Source organism: Apis laboriosa, unplaced genomic scaffold (genome assembly GCF_014066325.1).
Source record: "Apis laboriosa isolate Shangri-la unplaced genomic scaffold, ASM1406632v1 scaffold42_cov153, whole genome shotgun sequence".
Taxonomy (NCBI): Eukaryota; Metazoa; Arthropoda; class Insecta; order Hymenoptera; family Apidae; genus Apis; species Apis laboriosa.
The window spans coordinates 1,886,158-1,909,130 of record NW_025223257.1 but is presented as its reverse complement, the minus strand read 5'-3'; the positions used below and the strand labels follow the sequence as shown (position 1 = coordinate 1,909,130).

At 44.7% G+C, this 22,973-nt stretch overlaps 1 protein-coding gene across 1 annotated transcript; it reads left to right on the top strand.

Annotated features, from left to right (window-relative positions):
- Positions 1-956: 956 nt before the first annotated feature.
- LOC122716073 (zinc finger protein 205-like) lies at positions 957-22,143 on the top strand. Its single transcript, XM_043938785.1, has 5 exons — positions 957-1,729; positions 4,513-4,611; positions 8,891-9,537; positions 9,835-10,111; positions 20,378-22,143. The coding sequence occupies exons 1-5, from the start codon at positions 1,522-1,524 to the stop codon at positions 20,632-20,634; spliced, it is 1,488 nt and encodes a 495-aa protein (XP_043794720.1). The 5' UTR covers positions 957-1,521; the 3' UTR covers positions 20,635-22,143.
- Positions 22,144-22,973: the final 830 nt, after the last annotated feature.

The following is a 22,973-nucleotide window of genomic DNA, read 5'->3' as shown; positions in this document are numbered from 1 at the left end:
AAAAAGAAATATATATATATATATATATACACACATATACATATAACGAATCACGAGATCAGATGGTTCGAGCATCTTGGAATAAACTTCCTCAAATTATCTGTCGTGTTTCGCGTGTTTCGCTTCTGCTCCGATCCTCCCCAGAATTCAGTAAATACACACAAGAGCGTCGCGGCATGCAGCGAGCGTGGAGGAAACGGACCGTCTACACGGTGTGCATCCACTTCCGGTTGTGCAGGAACAGGGCGCACAAATATCAATCAGTGGAGTCAAGAGTGGAATCAGGGTGGCCGAGTGGTTCCACATAATGCTGCAACCGGGGAGGTGAGAGAGCGTTGCACACCTTGTCTCGTGTCCGTTCCATGCCTCTCTCCACGCGCAAACACACACACACATACACGCGCGCACGCGCCACACATACGTGGAATATCGTACACGCAACAGCATCACCATCGCACGATCACCTGGGAAACGAATAAACGTATCCTTACGCACCCACACACTCCGCGGGAAATAACGTGTGTTGGTGGCCGGTAGCGTGCCTCGGCATCAGCTCTTGGGAATCGTCGGCTCGCTTATGCGTGTACGCCTCGTGCTGTATCCAAAGCGTGCCTCTGTGTTGGTATCAGGGCCATGGTGAGCGGTTTCGTGGGGGTGGAGTAGGGACGTTGGAAGGCGTGCCTCGGAGGCGGAGTCTCCATCGAAAATCCCGGCATGCATCCAACATCTGTGTGGGTGTTCCTTGCTCGGAGTCTCTCTTTCTCTCTTTCTCTCTCTCTCTCTCTCTTCCTCTCCCTCTACCCGATGGTAGATGATCAAGCCCGTGTGCGCTCTCCCCTCCTCTCTTTCTCTCAGTCTGACTCGCGACTTTCGTCCGTCATCGCATGGGAGTTCCTCCACTATCAGACCCGTTAACAGCAGTCGGCGTCGAGGCACCCGCTATAACGTCTCTCGCATCCCCGGCTGCTGGTGCTCGCCGTTCCTGACCTGTCCGGCCGATGGGCCGCACGGAAATCAGTGTACCCGACCGAGCCGGAAACCACTCGACACGCGTAATAACGTTATAACGAGAGCAGGGATCGCCTTCGACATTTGATTCGACTTCCGTTCTCCGAAGATTAATCGAGCCGAAGATTAAATCGAGGGGAGTGATCGCGCGCACTTGGCGTGCCTCGAATCAATTTTTCGAAGGAAGTTGTTGGCCGTTGGGAGGTTGTTGTTCACGAGGTTGGTGAAGGATGGAAGGGATGATTTTCGAAGAGGATCGCAGTTGAAGAGGAGTCGAAGGAAGTGGCGGTGACGGGGAGATTTAATCCGGGGAGATTTATTTAAATCGGCGTGTATATTGTTGTTTGGTTTCGTATTCGACGCTTTGTATATGATAAAAAGTAATCGAAGGGTGAACGGTTGGTTGACACCGTGGTGGTGGAACGCGCTCCTTGAACGAGGGGCGGATGTCGTGCACAGTGGGGGGAGGATTGTTGTAGAAAGAGGAAAGTGATCCAACTTGTTCCGAGCACGATGATGGAAGTGCAGCAGCAACACTCCCCTGTAGGGGTGGGTCCTCTCGACTTTTCGCGCAGAGGTGTCGCGGAGGCGTCCGCTTTTCGCGTTGTCAAACCGAAGCAATCGGCGTCGTCGCTGGTGCATCAGCAAGCGTTGTCCCCGGAAACGAATAACAACGAAAATTCGCTTCAAGAGAACTCGCAGATTCCCGTGGATACCGAAGGTAAGAAGATCTGAGACGAAAAATATAAATGAGATGAGGACGAGGATGGCGGAGACTTCAATTTCATATCGATTCGCCCGAATTCAAAAGTGTTCAAAATCGATGATTTTGAATCGGTTGCATCGACGAATAATAATCGGAAGACCGTGCGGAATAATATCCATCGCTACTTCAATGAACATCAAACCGAATTAGAATTATCGTCTGCGGTTTCAAATCGCAGTTACGTCACAGTTTCGACCCCGCCACGGTTCAAATTGGAATTTCTGTTTCTAATCTAGTAACAAACGAGCTTCGTTACGCTCTCGTTATCTGTCATCCCCTATGAAATCACAAAGGATATAATTATCATCGATTCCCAAACACGAGTTCAATTTCAATCCCATCTATCGCGTTCAAAATTATATACGAATATCCGATATTCGAACGAAAATCTATACTGAATCATTCGTTAAAAAAAAAAAAAAAAAACGAAACAAAATTGTATGGGAAAAAAAGGAAGAAAACGATCCTGCCTTGTTTATGTGCAGTAATTGGAGAATGGATCGCGAAATTACATTTCCCTCGACCGCGTCAAACTCGATCGTTTCTCCATTCCTCTCGCGGATTCGCGCCTCACCCTCTGACATTCATCCCGTTGTCGCCTGTCATCATGCTATCTATTACCTGCCCATTATCCCTGCACCGCGCCGTTTACGCCCTTGAATTCGCGCCGACACCTGAGCTGCCTCCCCGGCGCGTGTGCACGCGTGTGCGTGCACGCATCGGGCGAACGTGCGTGCACCGATCCTCACCATTGGTTCACGAGCGGCGAGATGAGATGCACGTACACGCGCACACTCGACTCGACTCCCGTGTAACCGACCGACCGACAGCTGGTTTCGTGTGTGCGGATTGCGTGCGTGCGTGCGTGCGTGCGTGGGTGCGTGCAGGTGCGTAAAGGGCACGCAAGAACGGTCGTTCAACAGGTGAGAGGGGATGAACGGGCATTAGACGACCACCTATACTAATACCGCTAATCGGGCTAACAGCTAACGCAATAATATCAAGCCGGTAGCGCGTAGGAATCGGCTTAAACGGTTTATGCGATAATTGCCAGGTGATGGGCAGGAGAGAGGGTTCCTCCTCTCCTTGGGGGTGGCTCGGTGTCTCGTTCCCAGAACTTGAAGTTCGAAGAGAGACGCTCGTTACGAAGATCGTGCGACAAATTGTTCGTTGAGTCGTCGTTTAATTTATCATTTCTTATTATTTAAATTTTCATCAATCTTTTGTCGCGATTTTAGAGAATTTGTATATAGTTCAAGAATACGTTTTCATTATTACTAGACTCATTCGAGATTATGATTAATAATCATAGCTTTGATAATCAAACGAGAATCCTAAATAGATCCTCTGGAAGATATATTAACTTAGGATAATTTATTATCTGTAGGAATATTTATTAATATTTATACGCATACATTTTTCTAAAAGTAATAAATCCAGGGATCCTCATTTTCTATCGAACACGCATTCCCAAAGAAGAAAATCGATACCATGCCCTTAAGTCAATTTCACGCAGGTTTCCACGCAGGTGGCCTCCGCAAATCGTCCTCGATAGGATAGGATTTTCGTCCTTCGGAAATCACGCTATAGGATTTACCGTTTATAGATTTACGATATCGCGAAAGAGGCAACGCGCAGGATAAGCGTCGTCGCACTGGCAAACGATGCGATATCGCCGATGCTCACGGGCAACAAACACGCATTACCTGCACGGTGTGTACACACGCCGGTATCGATGTTGGTTTGTACACTTAAACTGTGCGGTCATCTTATCTCGGCCGCGTGGTATGCTCGCTTTTATAGGAAAATATGATTTATTTCTGATAATCCTGCGAGAATGAGATAGCCTTTGCGGCATGGCACGCTAATCTCTCGTTGCTATCTCAGATTATCCCGACCAGTGCTATATTGCCCGGATTACGGATCTTTCGTTCTTCTTTCTTTCCTCTTTATTTTTTCTTTCTTCTTTTTTTTCCTTTATCTTTTTTTTTTTCTCTCCCTCTTGGAACGTTCTTAATACGCATACCTCGCCTCGATCCCATTCATTCCCTTTTTAATCAATGGCTATCCGATTCGAAGAAAACGCGATATAACGGAATCCGAATTTTGATAAATCGATCGAATCTTAGATCGCTCTTCGGATCATCGACGCCGAGCGGATTATCCGCGTCGTATTTCGTCAATTATTTTCTCCTCCCCTCCCCTTGCGCGTAGACAGATTTGGAGAGAATTTTAGATCGAGCTCTGATTCGATCGGAGTCGGGTCTGATAACTCTGCGAGAGATTGCAGTTGTCGCGGAGCAAAATTCGAATTCCAGCGCGCTATCGGTGTCGATCAAAGAGGGCGGAGGGAGAGAACGAATGGCGGACGTTGGTGGATAGGAATGCAGCCACGGAGAAAAGAGAGCGAATAATGGACGGGGCAACGTTGATAAATAGAGGAGGGTCTCCCTTCGTTTCTAATAAAGACGCTCTTGTCGAGGGGTTGATCTTTCGTACGAACAGGGAATACCAAATTTGTCAGGCGGCTCGAGATCTCTCTCTCTCTCTCTCTCTTTCTTTTTCTGGTTCTCCGTTAGCGGCTGGTCCACGGCAGGCGACACGGATAATGATGCATGAGCGATTCGAAAAAAATATCCTCTCCTCTCGATATTTTCGTTAAGATTTCACGCAACGTCGGGTTTATGCGTTTCGAAGATGCGATAGATGTGTTTCACGCCGGTTCTCTCTGCTTTCAGGAGGATGCAACGTTCGTCTAATGTTCCCCAGACTGTGGGCTCCCTTCGGAAACCCTACCGAGGTCACGAGTCTACCACCCCTGCCGAAAAGTCATTCAGGTACGTGCAGTCTCGTTTTAATGTAATCGTTTTAATTAATTTCAATTCTCTTTATTTTTCTGTTTTCTTTTTCTAAAGTTTTATTGAAAATTTATCGAACAAAATTAGAATTATAACGATATTGAAAGGGATTAATTCGATCGAAATATTTTATACGTTTTATCCGATCAATTTTTAGGTAATTAATTAAAACGCGTATCACTACAGCAACGAAACCAAGATAACGAGATTAAATGTTTAAACCTTCTCGATATCGCAACGCGGTCAATAAAACTCGATAATCGTTATTCGAATGCGCTTTAATCCATCCGTGTAATACGGAAGTATTGTTCGTATAGAAATAGAAGAAAAAAAAAAAAAAAAAAGAATGGGCGGTCTCATATTTTATATGGGAGGAAATTGAAAAGTTAATGATGTTTTAATGCGTGAAAGAGCGGGGATCCGAGGTGGAAGGTGTGGAATGGGCGGCCTGTTGCCCCGCTTCAGCTTCCTCCTCAGCCCGGATGACGAGTAGTTTTTATTTGTCGATCGTTAAGAACGACCGGTCGTCCGATGATTGGGATAAATGGTAGCACGCGTCATACACCGCGGAGGGACATCGGCCCTTCTAACTCCTGCCGTCCCAATTGGAGCAGATTAGAGGCGCAGCACAGGGATTCGGACCGTCGGCTCCTTTGTACTCGTACGTCGGTCGGCGTCTCAGTTCTACCTACCCTGAATTAGTTACATCTTGTCATGTTAAACGCTCGTGCATATAGCTCTCCTCCCCTCCTCCTCGACTCCTTGATGCACGTGGCCATTCATTACGTTGCGTCCACCTAGATAATCTTCCGAGATCTCGTCTCGTCGTCGATCGTTGATTATTCGGTGCAGAAGAATCATAATTCTTCTTATTGTTCGTGGATGGAATTTTTTTTTTTTTTTTTCTTTTTAGCAAGGGATTTGGAAATCAAGGGATTTTTCCATGAAATATTACATATCATTTCTACGACGATGATAATGCGAAATAAATTGTTTTTGACTATGTTACGAAGACAGATAAAACATTCAGGAATCAGACTTTTATCGAGATATTTCTGCACGATTATTAATTCTACATATCGTAAAAGACAGATGATTTGATCGATAGTGAAGATCGTGGACGATTGTGATGCGTGATTAATATTGCGGTCGAACAACTTCGATGATTTATATCTTATCTACAATCTGAGGCATTCCTCGTTGCATCTTTCATCTCGTTCGTCAGAGATTTTAATCGATTACCCTTATATATATATATATATATTTTCCTTTTCTTCTCCTTTCACTCGATATATCAAAGTTAAAAGATCTTGGCCACCGAAGATTAGGAGATTATTAAATTTAAATAGATAGTGACACGAGGATGAGAGATCCGTTTTTGAAAACCCACATCTTTCTTTTGGTGGCGGCCTTTTTTTGCCTCACAAAAGTCGTAGTTTCTTTCGATTCGGCGGCAGGGCAGGACGGAAGGGGTTTGAAAACGGTGAAGTGTGTAACGGCTTTAATAGCGGCAGATCGCTACGCAGTAAACGACTGACGGACGACAGAAGATTAAAGTTGGCCGTTAACTCGATCTAATTGTTCCCCCGGCTTGGCCTTCCTTTATTAATCCACGTCCACAAGCATCTTCGGCATCGCCATCATTGTCATCCCTTGTCACGAGCCTCCTTCTCGATGCTACTTGCGGATCCATCGTTGCGTCTTCTCTAAATTGTCTTGCAACTTCGAGGCAAATCGTGACCGCGGTTAGTAGTAACCGCATCTCAGACTCGGACGAGGATTGAATTCCTTCCTATAAAATTCGCGATGTTCGGTAATAATCGTCATGATTTATCCTTGTGGAACTCGAATTGAATAGAGGAACTCGGTCTTTTCAACAGTCGGATCCACTTGTTCCAACGAATTTAATAAAGAAGAATTAAAAGAAAAAAGAAGAAGAAGAAGAAGAAGAAGAAAGAAACTGCATATATAAAATTATCGTTTTTTAAATTCAAAAGGGAGAAACATCGATCGAAAAAGACTCGTATTACTCGTAGAAATGGATCTGTCTTCTCCTCTCGCCGCTATTTTTTACAGATCACGATTATACTATTATCGATAGTATAAGATTATCGAACGAAGAGGATGAAAATTCCAACAACCGTCTTCAGCAACCATCTTTTATTCTTTCCTTGGGCGCGTTATAAAATTTCGATCAGAGACGTCCTCGTAAAAAAATAATTTCGGAGGACGCGTTTCCAGAATTTTTTCTTCGCTCTATAGAATAGAAACGTCTCTGGTGGAAACGTGAAGCGAATCCTCCATGACCCTCCAGATGTATACGTTCACGCGGACACGCGTGTACGGGAGTGCAAGTGTATGCAAGCAGTGCCGAACCCGGACCAAAGTAAGACCCATCTGCCGGACGGTTAGCGCGATGGTGACGGTTTTTTTCTCGCCGGTTTGCACCGTCGGTTTTTACCGCATTCCACCAGGGCCAGACGGTGGCATTTGCGTAAGCAGTTCTTCCTATCTTGGCCGGAGTGTCACATCTGTCCGGACTTCCTCTATCTCCTCTTTCTTTTCTCTTGCTTTTGCCCTCCCTCCCTCCCTCCCTTCCCTCCCTCGACTCGTGTTCCACCTTTTACCCCGCTCGATTATTGCCATTCTCGCTTTCTCGCTTTCCTTTTCCTTTCTTTTTTCTCTTCCTTTTTTTCCCCCCTCCCCTTCCCCACTTTTTTATCTCATTTTTTCCCTTTTGCATCATCATCGTGTATCCCGTTGAGATACTTTAGACTTTACGACGGATTTTATATAGATAGTCTTGTCTTCGCTCGTGATGATTAGTCCATACTACTTGAATTAATACCGCATTCGAGTCAGAATTCTTAATCGCGCGCGCGTTTGAAACAAGGAAATTTAATAAATTGTTCTGATAATTTAATCTGATTTTGCCAATACCGCAACTTCGGCTTTATCGATAAAACAGGATATTGGATAATCCCTTATAATAATTGATTTATTTATCTGGCTCTTATCTAAAACGATGAACTAGGTAAATATCTAATAATAATCGAACACGACAACTTTTGTCTTTTTTTTTCTTTTTAATATTATCACGTATTATATGTATTCGTTCTAATAAAAATTCGTATTCACGCGTATTATTCATCCTCCGTTTCAATTTTTTCCCGCAGGATCGTGCGATTCTTCTTCTTTTTCTTCTTCTCTCTCTCTGGTTTTTTTTCTTTTTTTTTTTTTTTTTTACCACAACGGACTCGCACGCGTTTCTCATTACATTAGGCTACTCTACCGAGACTCCTGACGTATTTTGATTCGATTGCAACACCATCAGGAGGACGCGATAATAATCGGAGAACAGGGGGATGGTGGAGAGAGAGGTTTAAATGCGATTAACCGACACCGGTGTATTATATACCCAGGCACGTGACCGCGTGTCACGCGCACGGATTATAAATATAATATACCGTAGGATGTGCATCGTGCATCCTGCGAGAGTTGGATTGATATTGTTCCCTCGGCCGGTGGAAGGGTGGCGGAACGATCCCTCCCCTCGTTCCCGTCACAGAAGCAGCAAGCGATACCCGATTTTCTGACCGATGTACCTCGTAAATCACTGCCTTCGAGATCGTTCACGATTATTAGAAATACCAGACGCGAGGCTCGTTCGACGTTGAAAGCTTCGTGGCTCGATTTCACGCATTGATTTGATTCATCGATGAAACACTCCGATCACCGATGATTGACTCCGTTTCGATGATCGATCATCGGCCATTGTTGTGATTTGTAAATTTTCGACCGAGTTGATAATTTCGACTCGAGTGTGATCACGAGTGTGATCGATACGTGATATCGAATGTGTTTCTTATTTCATTCTCACGTTTTCGATTAATTTCCAGGATTTTTGTAATCGGGAAAAAGTCAAGGTTTGATCTAATTTTTCAGATAATTTTTCAGATAATGCGAAGAAAGGAATTAGAAGAATCTAATTCGTTCATAGATACGAATCTATGAGGTACAAGGTCTCTTTAATCTTCCACTTCTTTTATTATATCTTCTTTCGAGATAAGAAAGTAGAGATTTAGAGTATGACTCAAACTTTTATCCCATATAAACGATCGATTCCGCGATAATTCTTTCTTTCTTTCGATTCTTTCATCGATTCTTCGAAAATGGTAAGAAAAAAAAAAAGAAAGAAAGAAAGAAAGAAAGAAAGAAAAATTAATCTAAAACGCAAAGAATTCGCTCGTTTTTTCAGAACGATTGTCCTTCGGAGTGGGCCGCCTGGTGGGTTCTCCAGCGACGAGGAGTCCATCCCCGTCGCACTCGCCCTGTCCGGACTCTCCCCCGTCGGATCGCCGGGACGGCGAGGTGGACGTGGACGTGGAAGAGGAGGAAGTGGACGTAGACGTGGAGGAAGTCGGCGACGAGGACGATCGCGACGCCACGTCGAGTCCACCCCGTTCCTCGACCACCCCTTCGCCGACAAGCGTCGCGATATCGCCCACCTTGAATCCACCCAAGAAATCGGGCGACAGTTTCAGCGTCTCTGCCCTTCTCAGGCCGGATCCACCCTCTGCCCACCTGCAAAACGCGTCCCCGCACAGGGACACGACGTCGATCGGCGCCCATCCACCTCCGCCCGGATCCTCGATGCTCTACCCACCCCTTCACCTTCAAGGTGGACTGTTGCCACCCCATCCTCACCATCCCCTGTCGTACCTGCACCCTCAATTGCTCCCCCATCATTTGTTACCTCCACACTTGCTGCTACGTGGCGTCCATCCGGGTCACCCTGGACTCCACTCCACCCACACAGCGCACGGTCTCCATCATCATCCTCTGGGCGATGTCTACAGTTGCGTCAAGTGTGACAAGATGTTCAGCACGCCTCACGGTCTCGAGGTAGGTTAATCAGATAAGAGAAAGTTTTTTTTTCCCCCTTTCTCGAATAACGTAGACAGAGAGAGAGAGAGAGAGAGAGATAACAGATTTCTTTTTACCTAACGAGATAACGCGTTGTCGTAGATCAAGCAATGAATGAATTGCAAAGATTATATCGTTATCCATATCGTATTAAAAAATTTCGATTTTCTAATTTGTTTCACTTGCATATTCGTACTCGATGAAAATTAGTTTTTCAATTTTAAAAGAGTCTGTTTGTTCGAGGAGTTTCTTAGGGGAAATATATGGTTTTTATAGGTGCATGCGAGGAGATCCCACAATGGGAAGAGACCGTTCGCCTGCGAGCTGTGCAATAAAACGTTCGGCCATGAAATTAGCCTTACGCAACACAGAGCCGTGCATTCCGCGGAGAAGGTGTTCGAGTGCAAGCAGTGTGGCAAGGCATTTAAACGTTCCAGCACTTTAAGTACTCATCTTTTAATCCACTCGGACACGAGACCGTATCCCTGTCAGTTCTGCGGGAAGAGATTCCACCAGAAGAGCGACATGAAGAAGCACACCTACATACACACCGGTGAGCGATCTTTTTTAAAAGTGATTGTTAACACGCGAATACGAAATTTTCTTTCTTTGGGATTTTTTTTTTTTCTCAATTTGATTGGCTGCGATATCGATTCTTGTGACGAAATTCGGGAGGGAGCGTAAAAAGGAAATCTTGTTTTTCACACGTGAAAGCACAAAGAAAGTTATTCCTATTCGTACTCATCTCTATAATATTTATAATCGTTTCACGAGAAATTTCTCGTTTTGGTTGATCGCCAAATGGGGATGCCAGGGATCAATTAGCAGAGCAACTTGGTACGATAAATAATGCAGTTAACCGTCTGGACTGAGTCTTGTCGTAAGCAAGAGGATCCACTCGGATCGTGGCACATGTGGCCAGTGCATTTTAGGGGTGGCCAGCCCCTCATTGCGAGCTTCGCTCGGTAATAATCGTAATGTCTTTCGGGGTGGCCGTCGTTCTGTCTTCCTCTTTTCTTTCACGACCTAGACTGACACGCTGGATCCCCAATCTTCGAATGGAATTTTTCTATGACGAAAATTGTTCGTGAAAAATGGGCAATTGGTGACGCAGCCAGTTAATTCTCGAATTCTGTTGGAAAATTAATAATCGTTGCTCGAACGGCGATCGAAAATTTTTACGATTTATGCAAAATTCTTTTAAAAAAAGATATCGGAGGGGACGCGTTCACCTTTGTTTCCTCGTTTCTCTCCAAAACTTCGGAGGATTCGTGAAAGGAGCATCCCTTAGATAGATCTTAGATAGAGTGGACGAAGGTGTTGGGACACTCGCCACTTAGGTGTCTCGCTGCTGATGGAGCGATACTCGTTCACGAGAGGAAAGCTTCTTCCAAGGAAGCGAGGAATAGGCGAAGGAGCGTTCCACGGGGTCTTGTATCGTTTCCATGGCAACCCTCCCAATGTCTTATCAAATTATCACCTTGTCCTCCCCCATGCTCCTCCGTCTCCACCTTCTTGTCGCTCCAACTGTCGCCCGCCATCCCTCTCGTTCACCCTCGCTCCGACGAAACAACCGAAGAAGGACTCGGCGAAAGAGGGTACAAAGCGGTTGGTCACTTCCTGTTCGTTTCTAACAACCTATGGGACCTCCATGCGCCCATGCTGGTCACCTTCACGCACTACGACTCCTCGAGGGTCGCCACGGAACATTTAATTCATTATTCAAAGGGATGAAAAATTTAGGGGAGGCAAGAGAGAGCCGCTGCCCTCTGGCCGGTGGCAATTTTCCTCCTCCACTTTCCTTTACAATTGTTTCATCGTCTTATCTCCCTCGAGGGAGATGTTTCGATACAAAATTATCGATACACTGTTAAACTAGTTCGATCGAAACTCCCCTTCTCCTCCCTCGTACAATTCTCAAAACAAAATTTCTCACCTCTCTCAACATCATCTCCAAAATATCTTCCGAACAGAATATTACCATGCAATCGTCGAATAGCATTCCAAATTTTTTTTCTTAAATTCAACCCCCCGTTAACTCCACGCTCCAATTAAAATTCCATCCCCACGTTTCGATCCTTAAAACGCGAAATCCCTCACGGACATGACCTCGAGGTGGCGTGCGTACGTGCGTCAAACCAGTAAACCGAGGGTGTTCTGGGACTCTGTTGCTAATGATAATCAGTCCTCTCTTTTCCAGCGGCCTCCCCCTTCCTTCCACCCCTCCACCACGTCTATATTCCCTTGGTCGGGCCATGTGCAATAAGGGTGCGGCACCGTCGGATTCCCAGGGGACCGGCATGGCGTAACGTAAAATCATTATTAGGTAGGTAGGTAGGTAGGTGGTTGCTGGTGCACACGAGGGGTGGCGAGAGAAACGCGGAGGCTTGGTGGAGCGCGTACACCGAGGGCGAGGGGAGGGTTGAAGGGGCGCTTACGGGGTCGGCAAGTGCGGGAATAAGAGCTCTGCAAATATTGTTGGTGCGCGAGCCAGCGAGCGGAATAGGTGGCGAGGGGGCGCGTTACTTGGCTGCGTTATCTTCGATGTTGGCTCGTCGCGCCTTTCGGGGCCGCTTTCCGGCCTAGCCGGGTCGAGTGCGCCCCGCAAAAGGGGTTGGCGGGATGGACGGTTGATGGACGAGCCGGTGACAGAACGACAAGTGGCCGCACAGGCGGCAGCCACCGATGAGAAAACATTGAACTTATCTATTTCTGATCATCCGCCTGAGCTCGGGAAAATATTGCTCTTTCAAGTTGGCGCCCTCGACGATTTCACCAAGCGTTCGAGGGGTCAATTCGATTCTCCGACTCTGATATTTCTTTTTCCGTTTCAACAAATTTTTCATTTCACGTTCTCAGTGACGAATAATACGGATTCCAGTAAAAAAGATTGGAAAGGAAATTTAAAAAATTTAGAAAAGCAAGATTTTATATATTTCCTTTTTCTTTTTTTAAGAATTTAAGAAGAAGATTCGATAGTTTGGAAGATCGGTTACAAAAGATGCAAAGTTGACGAGAGCACGGCCTGTGATTACAGAGAGAAACGTTATCGATCAAAACTCGCGTCTTTCTGGCATCGGTACAATCAAGTTGCAGAGTGCATGCGCGCTTAAGCACACACGCTTGCCGCCTACGATCGAACCCACAACAGTGGGTGGTCTTGGTGTTTTCACAATAAACACAACCTGTTCATCGTTGGTGCGAAGTCGATGGGGATGAAGATCGGCGAGGGTTACCGTAACGTCCGTATACTTTTCGATCTCATCACGTAGACGGGCCAGTATAGACGGGCCACGGATGTTTATGCCTCTGAAGATGGTGCGCGCTTCGATTCGCAAAGAGATGGCTCTCGTTTTTAGTGGTTCAATCACGCTCCTCGTAAATCGTCATCGATTTCCCCTGTACGCGATTTCCTTGGACGTTACGTACTTACGCTCCTCCATTTTTATCTCGATCGAGCCGATCTGATCGTACCGTTCCTCGATATCGGAAACAAACGATCACGATTCTTTCTATCCAGAAAAATGTTAAAATTCATTTTTCATAATTCGCCAAATACCAAATTATTCGGAGGAAAATTAAGAAAAGAATGAAGTATCCTCGATTATCGCGTATATCGATTCTCCCGGAAGCTCAAACGGAAGAGTTCGCGGTTGGAGGGTTGGGGATAACTAAACGAGACAACTCTATAAACACGAAAGAGATACGGACGCGTTATTATGAATTTAGCGGTGGCTCTAATGTAGGGATACCTGGCCGAGCGTCTCCCTCAAACTCACCTCGAGGGTGCGGTTATCGTATACCCGAGGAGATACAACCGAGCGTGTGTGCAACCCATACAACCCACCTTTGCGGCCGCGTTTCGCCTGTGTGCCTGCGGACTCTATCCCAGACCTTGTCCCCGCGGCTCATCCCTCTCCCCACCTCTATGTAGACGAGACAGGGCTATTAGAGGTTTCCGGCTGACTTGCCGCCCCAAGCATCGGGGGGCGCCGCAACATCCCTCTAAGCTGTTTAAACTTCGCGACATGCTCCGAGGACCGGCCCTGCCCCCTGCTCCACGCCTTTCGCTCCATCTTTCCACCCGTTTTCGTCTTTACGGCTCGTTAGCGATCCTACCGACGTATCCCACCCCTGCTCGCGAAATAATAGTTCACGTGTACGAGTCGCGTTTGTGGTTGTCGCTGCATTTTTTTCCCCTCCCCCTTTCCTTTCTTTCTCTTTTTTCTTCTTTTTCTTTTTTCTCAAAAAAATTGACAACAGGCGTGTTTCGAAAGGAGGAAAAGAGAGAGACGATCGGGGTGGTGATCTGTTTTATGGAATTTCACGAGGGAGACGAGTTTTTTTGCCAAATATTCGGGAAAAGGGTGATCAAGACGTTTCAGAATACCATCTCCCTGTGACGTGTGAGAATAGAAATAACCTTAAGGTTTGTTAGATCGGAGGAGGAGGGGGGGGTTATACTTAATGTCGTGTCGGCGAGGCGGCACAAGCAACCGATACCGCATTAAACATGCAAATTCGCCGGTATAACGTTCCAGGGATCCAAGGCATCATCCATATAGCGGCAAGTGGCGCATAGTGTTCATAGTGAAGCGGCATGATTAAATTTCCAGGGATATCGACATGCCAGAACCACGTCAACCCCTTCCACTCTCCGCCCCGCCATATCTCGCCACTCATATCCCTCCGCATCTCCTCCTTTTTCGCTTCTCCACCTATCCACGTAACCCCCTCTCCCCCTTCCCCTCTCCCACGGCTCGAATCCACCAATTCTAGCATCTGGCCTCAAAATTAACTGCGCCCGGAACGTTAGAATTGCATTCGTATGTATATTCCATCTTTCTTGAAACCTTTCGTCCCTTAAATAATTTTCTTCCGCACGTTTGCCTCGAAAAATGGAAAAGAACGAAGGAAGAAGAAAGGTACGACAGGGATTTTCAAATTTCAATTAAAGACACAAGTTACAATAAACGTTCAATTGGTATCTACGATTCGATAATTGATTAGTCATTTTTTTCAGCATTTCTTCTTCTCTTCTTCTTCTTTCTTTCTTTCTTTCTTTATTTTTCGAAACGGAATCTCTTATCTCTACTTTGTCCATCGTGGACATCCTTTTCTCCGACCGATAATTTATATATATATATATATATATATATATATATACACGTAATTCACGATGATAAGGGGCCTATTATTAGCCGGTTTCCAAGCCAGAGCGATCTCAATGGGCGGATAAAAGAAAGTCTCTCGTGAGTCACAATTGTCAATTAAGGTGCGCGCATACGGAAACGAGGCCGGTGAAGGGCCTTCGCGCGGCAGATCGGATTTGTCACGATTCCTAATGTTGATCGACGCTGTAATAATTTAATAGCCATACATCCGCCGTGATCGTCCGGGAGAGAGGATTATTATTTCGGATCCCTGCGGTATACCGAAAGCACTAAGGAGCTAACAGACTTAGCTCTCGTATCGTGTTTCTTCCTTCCTCCATAGTTCTCTCCCTTCTTGAATTATCGCGACCAACCATTGCTGGCGATCAAAAACGCGTCTACGCGTTGTAACGTGCACGAGGCAATTGACCCGATATATTACAATTCGTTGGTTTCTCCTTTTACGGAGAAATGAATACTTCCTTCGAATTCTTCCTTCGACAGTTATTAAAATTCCTTCAACGATACTCTTGTTCTAATTAACGATAATTATAATATTCTTTATCTTTTTTCCCCCCTAAATTCCTTCGTGAAGAAAATTAATCGCCAAGTAAAAACGTATCAACGTTATCATAAGCATTTTTCATCGCCCCTTCCTCGAGAAATTAAAACGCGCCGATGTCTCCGCTCGAATCGACGATATTTTTCATCCACCCGGAAAACCGTGGAGCCGGACGATTTTTTCGTGTTTACCAGGCATTTCGTCGTCAGGCCGGAATATCAGTACCGTGCAAAACATTTCCAGCTGCAGCTCGACAGCCGCAAATTCCCAGGGCTGTGCTCTTGTCATTGGGCGACCCTGCGTCCACCCACACCCGCCCTGTATCCGTATCGGCCGTGGAAACGATGTAGCCTCGCCGTTAACCGTGGCGGCATGTAAAACGCGCCGCGCACAGCCCTCCACCAGTGCCTCCTCGTTGTAGTTGCGTCGACAACGCGTCCTGTATCGTGTTGCCGTTTTAGCCGGCCACTTCATCCGCTCCCATAGAGTACTCGTGTACCCGTGAAATAGTAAATACAACCGGGTTGTTGGATCCCCCGCTGGACCCATGGGACTGCTAACAGTCGTTGACCGAACGCTGTTGGATCAAGCTGTAAAATTGTCGATAAGGAATTTTCCCGATAAATAGCTCCCCGGATTAGAATTAATTTCCTTTAAAAATCATCTCTCAATGACGAATTCGTGCACAATATTTTTATATTTTGTATATCGTCCTCTTTCATTCAGTCGTAGGTATAAAAAAATCGAAGGAGGATCTTATCTTTGGAAGAGGATATTTGATTTTTTTTTAAATATCCAAAATATAGTATCGTAAGAAGATGATGTAAGCGAAAGGAAAACCGAATATGCGCATATATGCGCATAATATATTAACGTGGATCATTTCATTTTCAACTTTTCGCTTTTAGAAATCCTCGAAATAATATTTTTTGGCCCGATCTCGATTAAATCGTAAGAGAAACAAATTTCAGATCAGTCATCGATCGATTAAAGAGGAGCAATTAAGTTTCAAGGAAATTTTTATTCAAATTCAATCACATAATTTCGTCGCATTTCTCCAATATGACTCGCGTCGTAATTGAAATTGTACTTGCACCATATTTGGACCAATCTCGAGATTTATCGGAATAATTTTTTTCTCGACGACGATTCTCTCCGAGGGCGATCATGGAGGATTCTCGAGCGAGAAATCCCCATTGTTCGACTCGAGATAAAAGACGGACGGTGAGGATTCCGATTGAGAACAGCTGGATTCGATTCTCTGTTTTCCGCGCGACGAAAGAAGCCCCCGGCTCGATGGAAGAAAGAAAGATTCGCTCGACGGTCGCCGGGTAACGCTTACGCGAAGCTTTGCAGACGCGCAAGAAAATCCATGCCGCCCCACCGATATGAAATATGAGATATGGTACTTTCCTTCGATTTTCCTTCTCCCATCTCTCGCGAGGATTTCAGTTAGAGGGTAGGGACGCCCCTAGAGGGTCGGAACGTGGTCGATGAAGACGAGAGGAAATCAATGCCTCAGCCAGAGTCCGGCTCACCTTCGTCTTCTCTTCTCCGATTATTCCCTCTTGAAATTCAAACAGGAAAATCGTGGAAATAAATAGCAACCTGGTCGATAATATTTTTCTAACATTTTTGCCAATTTACAAATTCTTCCATCCATCCCCGATATTATATATATACTTTTAATCGTCGAGGAGAGGAGATAGATTTTGCGAGGAGAGTAGTATTGAAAGAGTTTTTTTTTCTTTTACGATCGTTGTTGAATGTAAAATATCACGAGAAACTTCGTTTTAAAAAGTTCGACAATTCTCTGGATATCCTCCATCACCCTCCATCGTGGCTAATCAAGAAGCAAACAATCTTAACGATCTCGTAATTTTGGAAAACTTTTCTCCACCGTCGTCATAACGATAAACACGAAAAAGAAGAGGAAGAAATATTGTGAAACTTCATCGAACGCATCGTCAAAACAAGACTATTCTCGAACGAGAGAGGACGAAGATAAGTTGCTCGTCCCGATGGAGGAAACGATCAAACTATCGTCTTGGTTTTCCGCTCTCGAGAGTTCCTCGGGGCGAAAGGCGCGGAGGAGGGTCGAAGGATCAGGAGGAGGGAAAGGAGAATGATGTGGGCACCTTTGGCTAGGGGTAGGCGGAAGGAACGCGAAGAAGGGAGGGAATTAGCGAAGGAGAGAGGACCCTCGCAAGATTTCCAGGAGTTTAATATAGTTTTAGGGGCGTCGGCCGACAGCCTAGGGGTGTAATGGCGTCTTAAACCTCAGGGGCTCTCAGTTTCGACTTCTATCCCTTTTTTCCTCCACCTCGTTTCTCAATCCTCCCCGTTTGAAAAATTGAGAGCAAATTGGAATCTCTACCGGCAGCCAGTTTAAATCTTTGACCAGATCTCCCTTCGTCTCGCTTCGAGAACACATTTCTCGATTTCTTCGAGAAATTTTCGAATGTGTATGTTCGATGGTTACATGTTTTGGTAAGAGGATTCAGGAAAGCTCGCGGAGTTGATGTCACGTTGAAGGGTGTATCTGTGTGCGACAAAAAAGCGACGAGCAAAGGAAACGTAGGATTCACCGATGCGCATTTACGTGGAGCGACCAGTGGCTGGGTTTTCTCCTTTTCTCTTCGCCCTCCTCCTCCTCAGATGAAGACGAAAAGGGCAACCTCGGTGCAAAAGCTCCGGCGGTTCTTGATTTTTACGAGCACGTAAATTCCAGAAGACGTCCCTGCTCTCCTAACTTCCTTCCTCCTCTTCTTCCTTTTTACCCGTCTCTTTTTCCCTTTCGTGCCGTTTGAGAATTCTTCCGTTCGATGTCCTTCATGGAGAATTGAAATTCGCTCGAGCGAATATATTTACGGGATTGAAATTTTCTACAGAATTTTTTACGAAACGAAATTTTTATAATTCGAAATAATTTACGTTTCTTTTTTTTTTTCGTGTCATCAATGTTTGTTTCGTTCTTTTATTTATTTCCCCTCCTCCCCCTCTTTATTTCAATGGGAAATTATATTCTTTTTTTTTTTTTATTTAAGTATACGCGTGGATATTGGTATTTGAAAAGATTTTTCGAAAAAAACCGATTTATATCGAATAGGCAACCTCGGTACGGAAAGTTTTTGATTTTACGACCGCGTAAATTCCAAACGGTACTCCAGACTTCGTTCTCCGCTCTCATTTCTCTCCGGTTTTCCAAGCTCCTCGTTTAACGCCGTGAAAATTCTATTCATCCTGGCGGAGAACTTGATGGAATTTCATCGAGCGAGGGACTCGGCGAATTCCAACAGCGCGCCCTTGACGATTCACCCTTAACCCTGAATCCTCCCTCGAATCCCGATTTTAAGTATATCGGAATAATTGTGATCCTTCTTTTTCGGACAACAATCTGATTATTAACGACCTCTCATTTAATAAATTTTCATTTCAAATTTTCATACTTTATAAATTTCATTCTCGTCTTTGAATTCTCAATCAGATCGATCTCAAATTTATCCCTTCTTTGCTCTCTCGATATTCGCTCATTTCATCGATTATTTAATCCTATAAAATTTTCATTTCTCCCTTCGTCTCTGATAAATTTGGTCCATCTCGCTCGTTAATCGTCATCTTACCAAATCCCCCTCGAAACATTCGGTTCCTTTACCTTACTTACGCGCCCCGCGGACGCGCAGGTAAGAAAAGGAAAATCAAAACTGGTGGCAATTTATCCGAAAAGAAATCAAGATAACGATCGGGTATAATCGCAAAGGTGATCGACGGGTCGGTCGTATCGGCGGGGCGAGATTGAAGGCTCGGCTAACGAGTTGTTTATGGATCCACCCACCGCCTCACGGTGATCTCTCGATCGTTGTGTGTGCGTGCATCCACCGGACAAACGTGGTGGAGTGGACGTATGAGCGGATAGGGGTAGTCCATTAACGGGGCTCTCTACTGCTCTCCGCCAGGATAGTTCGCATTGCTGGCATCTTCCACCCCCTTCTTCCTCTCCTCCGCCTCTGTATTATCCTCTGTCTTCGTCTCGTTCACCGAATTCTTCCTCCTCTCCCCTTTCTTCCTTTTTTTTTTCCTCTCCAACTATCCGATCGAACGTCTCTCTCTCCTCCTCCCTTCTGGCTAAAATCATTCCCTCTTTCTCTTTCCACCGCTCTTCCCTACCCTCCTCTCTCCTTTCTCCATTGGACGGGCTCTTTCTCGTTCTCCACCACCCTCGTTCGATCTCTCTTTCTCGTTCTTTCACGATCCACCGCCGGGTTATCCCCCGGTAGTCATGGTAACACGGGGGTTGGAGCCGCCCCCGGCCGCCAATCAGAACTCGCGGCCACCACGAGAGAAACGAACCTTCCACCCTACTCTCCCCCCTCCCCCCTCCGTTTCATCCACCGCCTGTTCACCGCCTGCCCCCACTCTGCCCACGGTTAACCGAAAGACCCGGCTGCACCCTCCACCCCCGCACCACCCTGTCTGCCGCGATCTCTTCCCTCTGCCTCGCCGCCGGGGAGGCTGAGATTCTCGCTTGGGAGGAAATCTTGACCGGGCGTGCCCCGCATCCGTGATACCACCCCACCTATCTCCCTCCCTCCCTCCCTCCCTTCGTGGAACACCTCCACAATTTCTCCAGGAATATTTGTCGGCCTTCGTCCCTTCGTCGCTCCTACTACTCCACCATCCACTCTATCGGCCGGCCAAGGATGCCCGGTTATAAGGATCGGTCTCTGTATAAGAATTAACAGCTCTCGACCGCCAGAATTTCGTTCGATTCGAGCGAAAAAGGCACGAATGGACGTACAGTCGAAAAGATCTCGAAAAGACTCGCGTCTCTAAGTTAGAATTTGGATTATGTCGTACGATGGGGTAGGAAGTGTAAGCGGTTTTATATTTATGAATTTTATGGCGATATTTTTAAATCTCTCGTAAAGAGCAGTAAAGAGATAGGATAGGAAGATGCAACGTGTTTTCAGTGATTGGTATTTGGTAATATTTGAATAATAAATACGAGCAAGATTGTTGTAAATTATTTTTATTTTTATTATTTGCGTGAAAAGGTTGGATAAAGATGGTTCTTTTTCTAACTTTTCGAAATTTGCGTTTTCAGGGGAGAAACCGCACAAGTGTCAGGTATGCGGCAAAGCGTTCTCTCAGAGCAGTAACCTGATCACGCATTCGAGGAAGCACACGGGCTTCAAACCGTTCGCCTGCGAGCTTTGCGGCCGGGCATTCCAGCGGAAGGTCGACCTGAGAAGGCATCGAGAGACCCAGCACGCCGATCTGAACACGTCTCAAAGACCGTCGATCGGCTCGATCCCCGGCCAAAACTCTTTGCCTAACGGCAATCCGCCGATGATGCAATGAATAATTCTCAAACGATAATCAAACGGACTGTAAACTTTTATCCTCTGGGAGGAAACAGGTTGATAACGTTAATCGAATTCTTTCCAAATGGTGCAATCGAGGGGAGATCTTGGACGACGGCGACGAAACGTTTTTTCTTTATTTTCCTTCGTCGTCCAAGTAAATAGATCGAACTTTTTACATTTTAAGGGAGTATGTACATTTAACTTGTACATTTTACGGACTATTTATTATTTAATAATTCGAAATGATGATTGTTTTTTCTTTTCCTTTTTTTTTTTTTTTTCTTTTTCTTTTTTCTCTTTTATTCTTCGAGTGCAATGTGTGAGGGATTTCATCGAGGGATTTTAGAATTCGTGGACTGGAATTCAACCGTGCATTCCGATACCGTTATTCCGGGACCGTGGTTGGACACGAACGTGTGTGTGCAAAGTGATATAACGCGCATTATTGTTACCAAAGCTGTACATTCCATACCGTGGCTCGAACAAGAAAGTACTATTATAAGAGACATCGATTTAAATCGATCCAGTTTTTTCTTTTCTTTCTTTTTTTTTTTTTTTTTTTTTTTTAAATAGATTCTATCGAGATGAAAGGTGTCCGGAGAAATCCAGTGAGATTATTTCTTTGTTTCCAGTCTCGCTACACTCCGTGTTGAATCGTTAAGTATTGAGATAATCGTTCACTCTACTTCTCTTATTACGTAGACATTTACACGGCGTTCGTTGCGGCAATTAAACGAGTTTTATTCGATTAACAGTTTAATTTCTATTTCGATTCTATTTCTTTAGGATTTAGCATATCTACGAAGTAAATCGTTTGTGCACTTCAATTATTTTAATTTCTTTTTTTAAATATAATTTTATCATAATACACAATTTTTTTATAGCAATTCATAACGTCATTTTTGAATAGAACAAATTTTGTTTAATAATTACTAACGATCGAAATTAATTCTCGTTAGTTCAGTGGTTCGTGTTGTACGTGTATAAAAATAAAATGAAATTTATTTGAAATAAAATTTTCATCCTTCTCGTTTAATCGTCGACAATAGACAACGTATAAGAAAGTACGAGCAGCGTACTGTATTTTGCATATCTTCAGCACCTATCGTTCAAGAAAGGGCATCACCCACACCCAAAGTTGCAACTGTGACCAAAAAAAAGAAGAACTTGTAAATAGCACATAGATCGTATCTCGCCTAGCCTATAAGCGTATAAATATATATAGATATTATAAATACGAGTATAAATAAGGAAAAAGAAAATGGAAAAAAGGAAGAGCACAAACGAATCGAGGCTATAAATATTATAAATACGAAAAAAAACAGAAAGATGGAACCGATTTATTCCGATCGAGGAGAGGGATGAAACATCTCTCTACACCGGGATTCTCGCCGAGAAAATAATCGTATTCTTTCTCTCTTCTTCACGCTATTGAAGTTTTTATTGTTGTACCATTCCTATCATTATGTAATTATTGTAATTAGAGAACTCGCTATTAATATTATTACCATTATTATTATTATTATTATTATTATTATTATTATTATTATTATTACTATTATTATTATTATTATTATTATTATTATTAACAATAAATGCTGTTACCATTTGTAATTTTTTCTCAGTGACACGATCAATCCTTCTCACTCTCTCGGGTATTTCCACGATCGATCCGCATCGACAACTTTCATCGTCAACTTTATATTTCGTCGTTATCCGAATAAAAAGAAGATTTATTTCAAATCCTAAAAAACTTTTCTTCTTTCTTCCCCAGTTGAATTATTCCATTTATCGAAATTTATTATTCTTTTTTTTTTTTTTTTTTAGAATATAGAAACGAGTCGACGAATACGTCGACGATATGATTAATTCGATCGATAACGGGACAACGAAGAGGAGAATAATCAAAATCCCGTCGAATCCGATTAATCAAGGAATCTGGCCGTCTCGCATCTCGTCCGTTTCAACCCGATCCATGGTGTAATTCAGGGTTAAACGGCCGTGCCAATTAGGCGAACTACCCCTTAACGGCGAATCCCTTAACGGCACAATATGTTTTCCGTCGAGTTTCGTTCGTCGAATATCCTCCCTTTCCTCCCTTTCCTCCTCCTCGTTATTTCGCAACCCTGAAAAACGGATAGCAAGAGGGGTGCCCCGTTTCGAACGTGAGATTTTCCCGAAATTCCCTCGTTTTCGAGAGGCCTTTCCTTTCCGAGGGGAGGAGGGGGAGAGGGTTCGCGATGGTATTCACGATGGATAAGAAGGAGAAGGAAAAACGAGCACGAGAGGAAATACCGAACCCGACAAGGGATGAGGCCGAGGGAGGGGGGAGGG

Excerpts from the sequence above, each read along its gene's own strand:
- LOC122716073 (XM_043938785.1), top strand. The coding sequence starts at position 1,522 with ATGATGGAAGTGCAGCAGCAACACTCCCCTGTAGGGGTGGGTCCTCTC. Across the intron at positions 4,612-8,890 it reads CCTGCCGAAAAGTCATTCAG|AACGATTGTCCTTCGGAGTG; the intron begins GTACGTGCAGTC and ends TCGTTTTTTCAG. Across the intron at positions 9,538-9,834 it reads GCACGCCTCACGGTCTCGAG|GTGCATGCGAGGAGATCCCA; the intron begins GTAGGTTAATCA and ends TGGTTTTTATAG.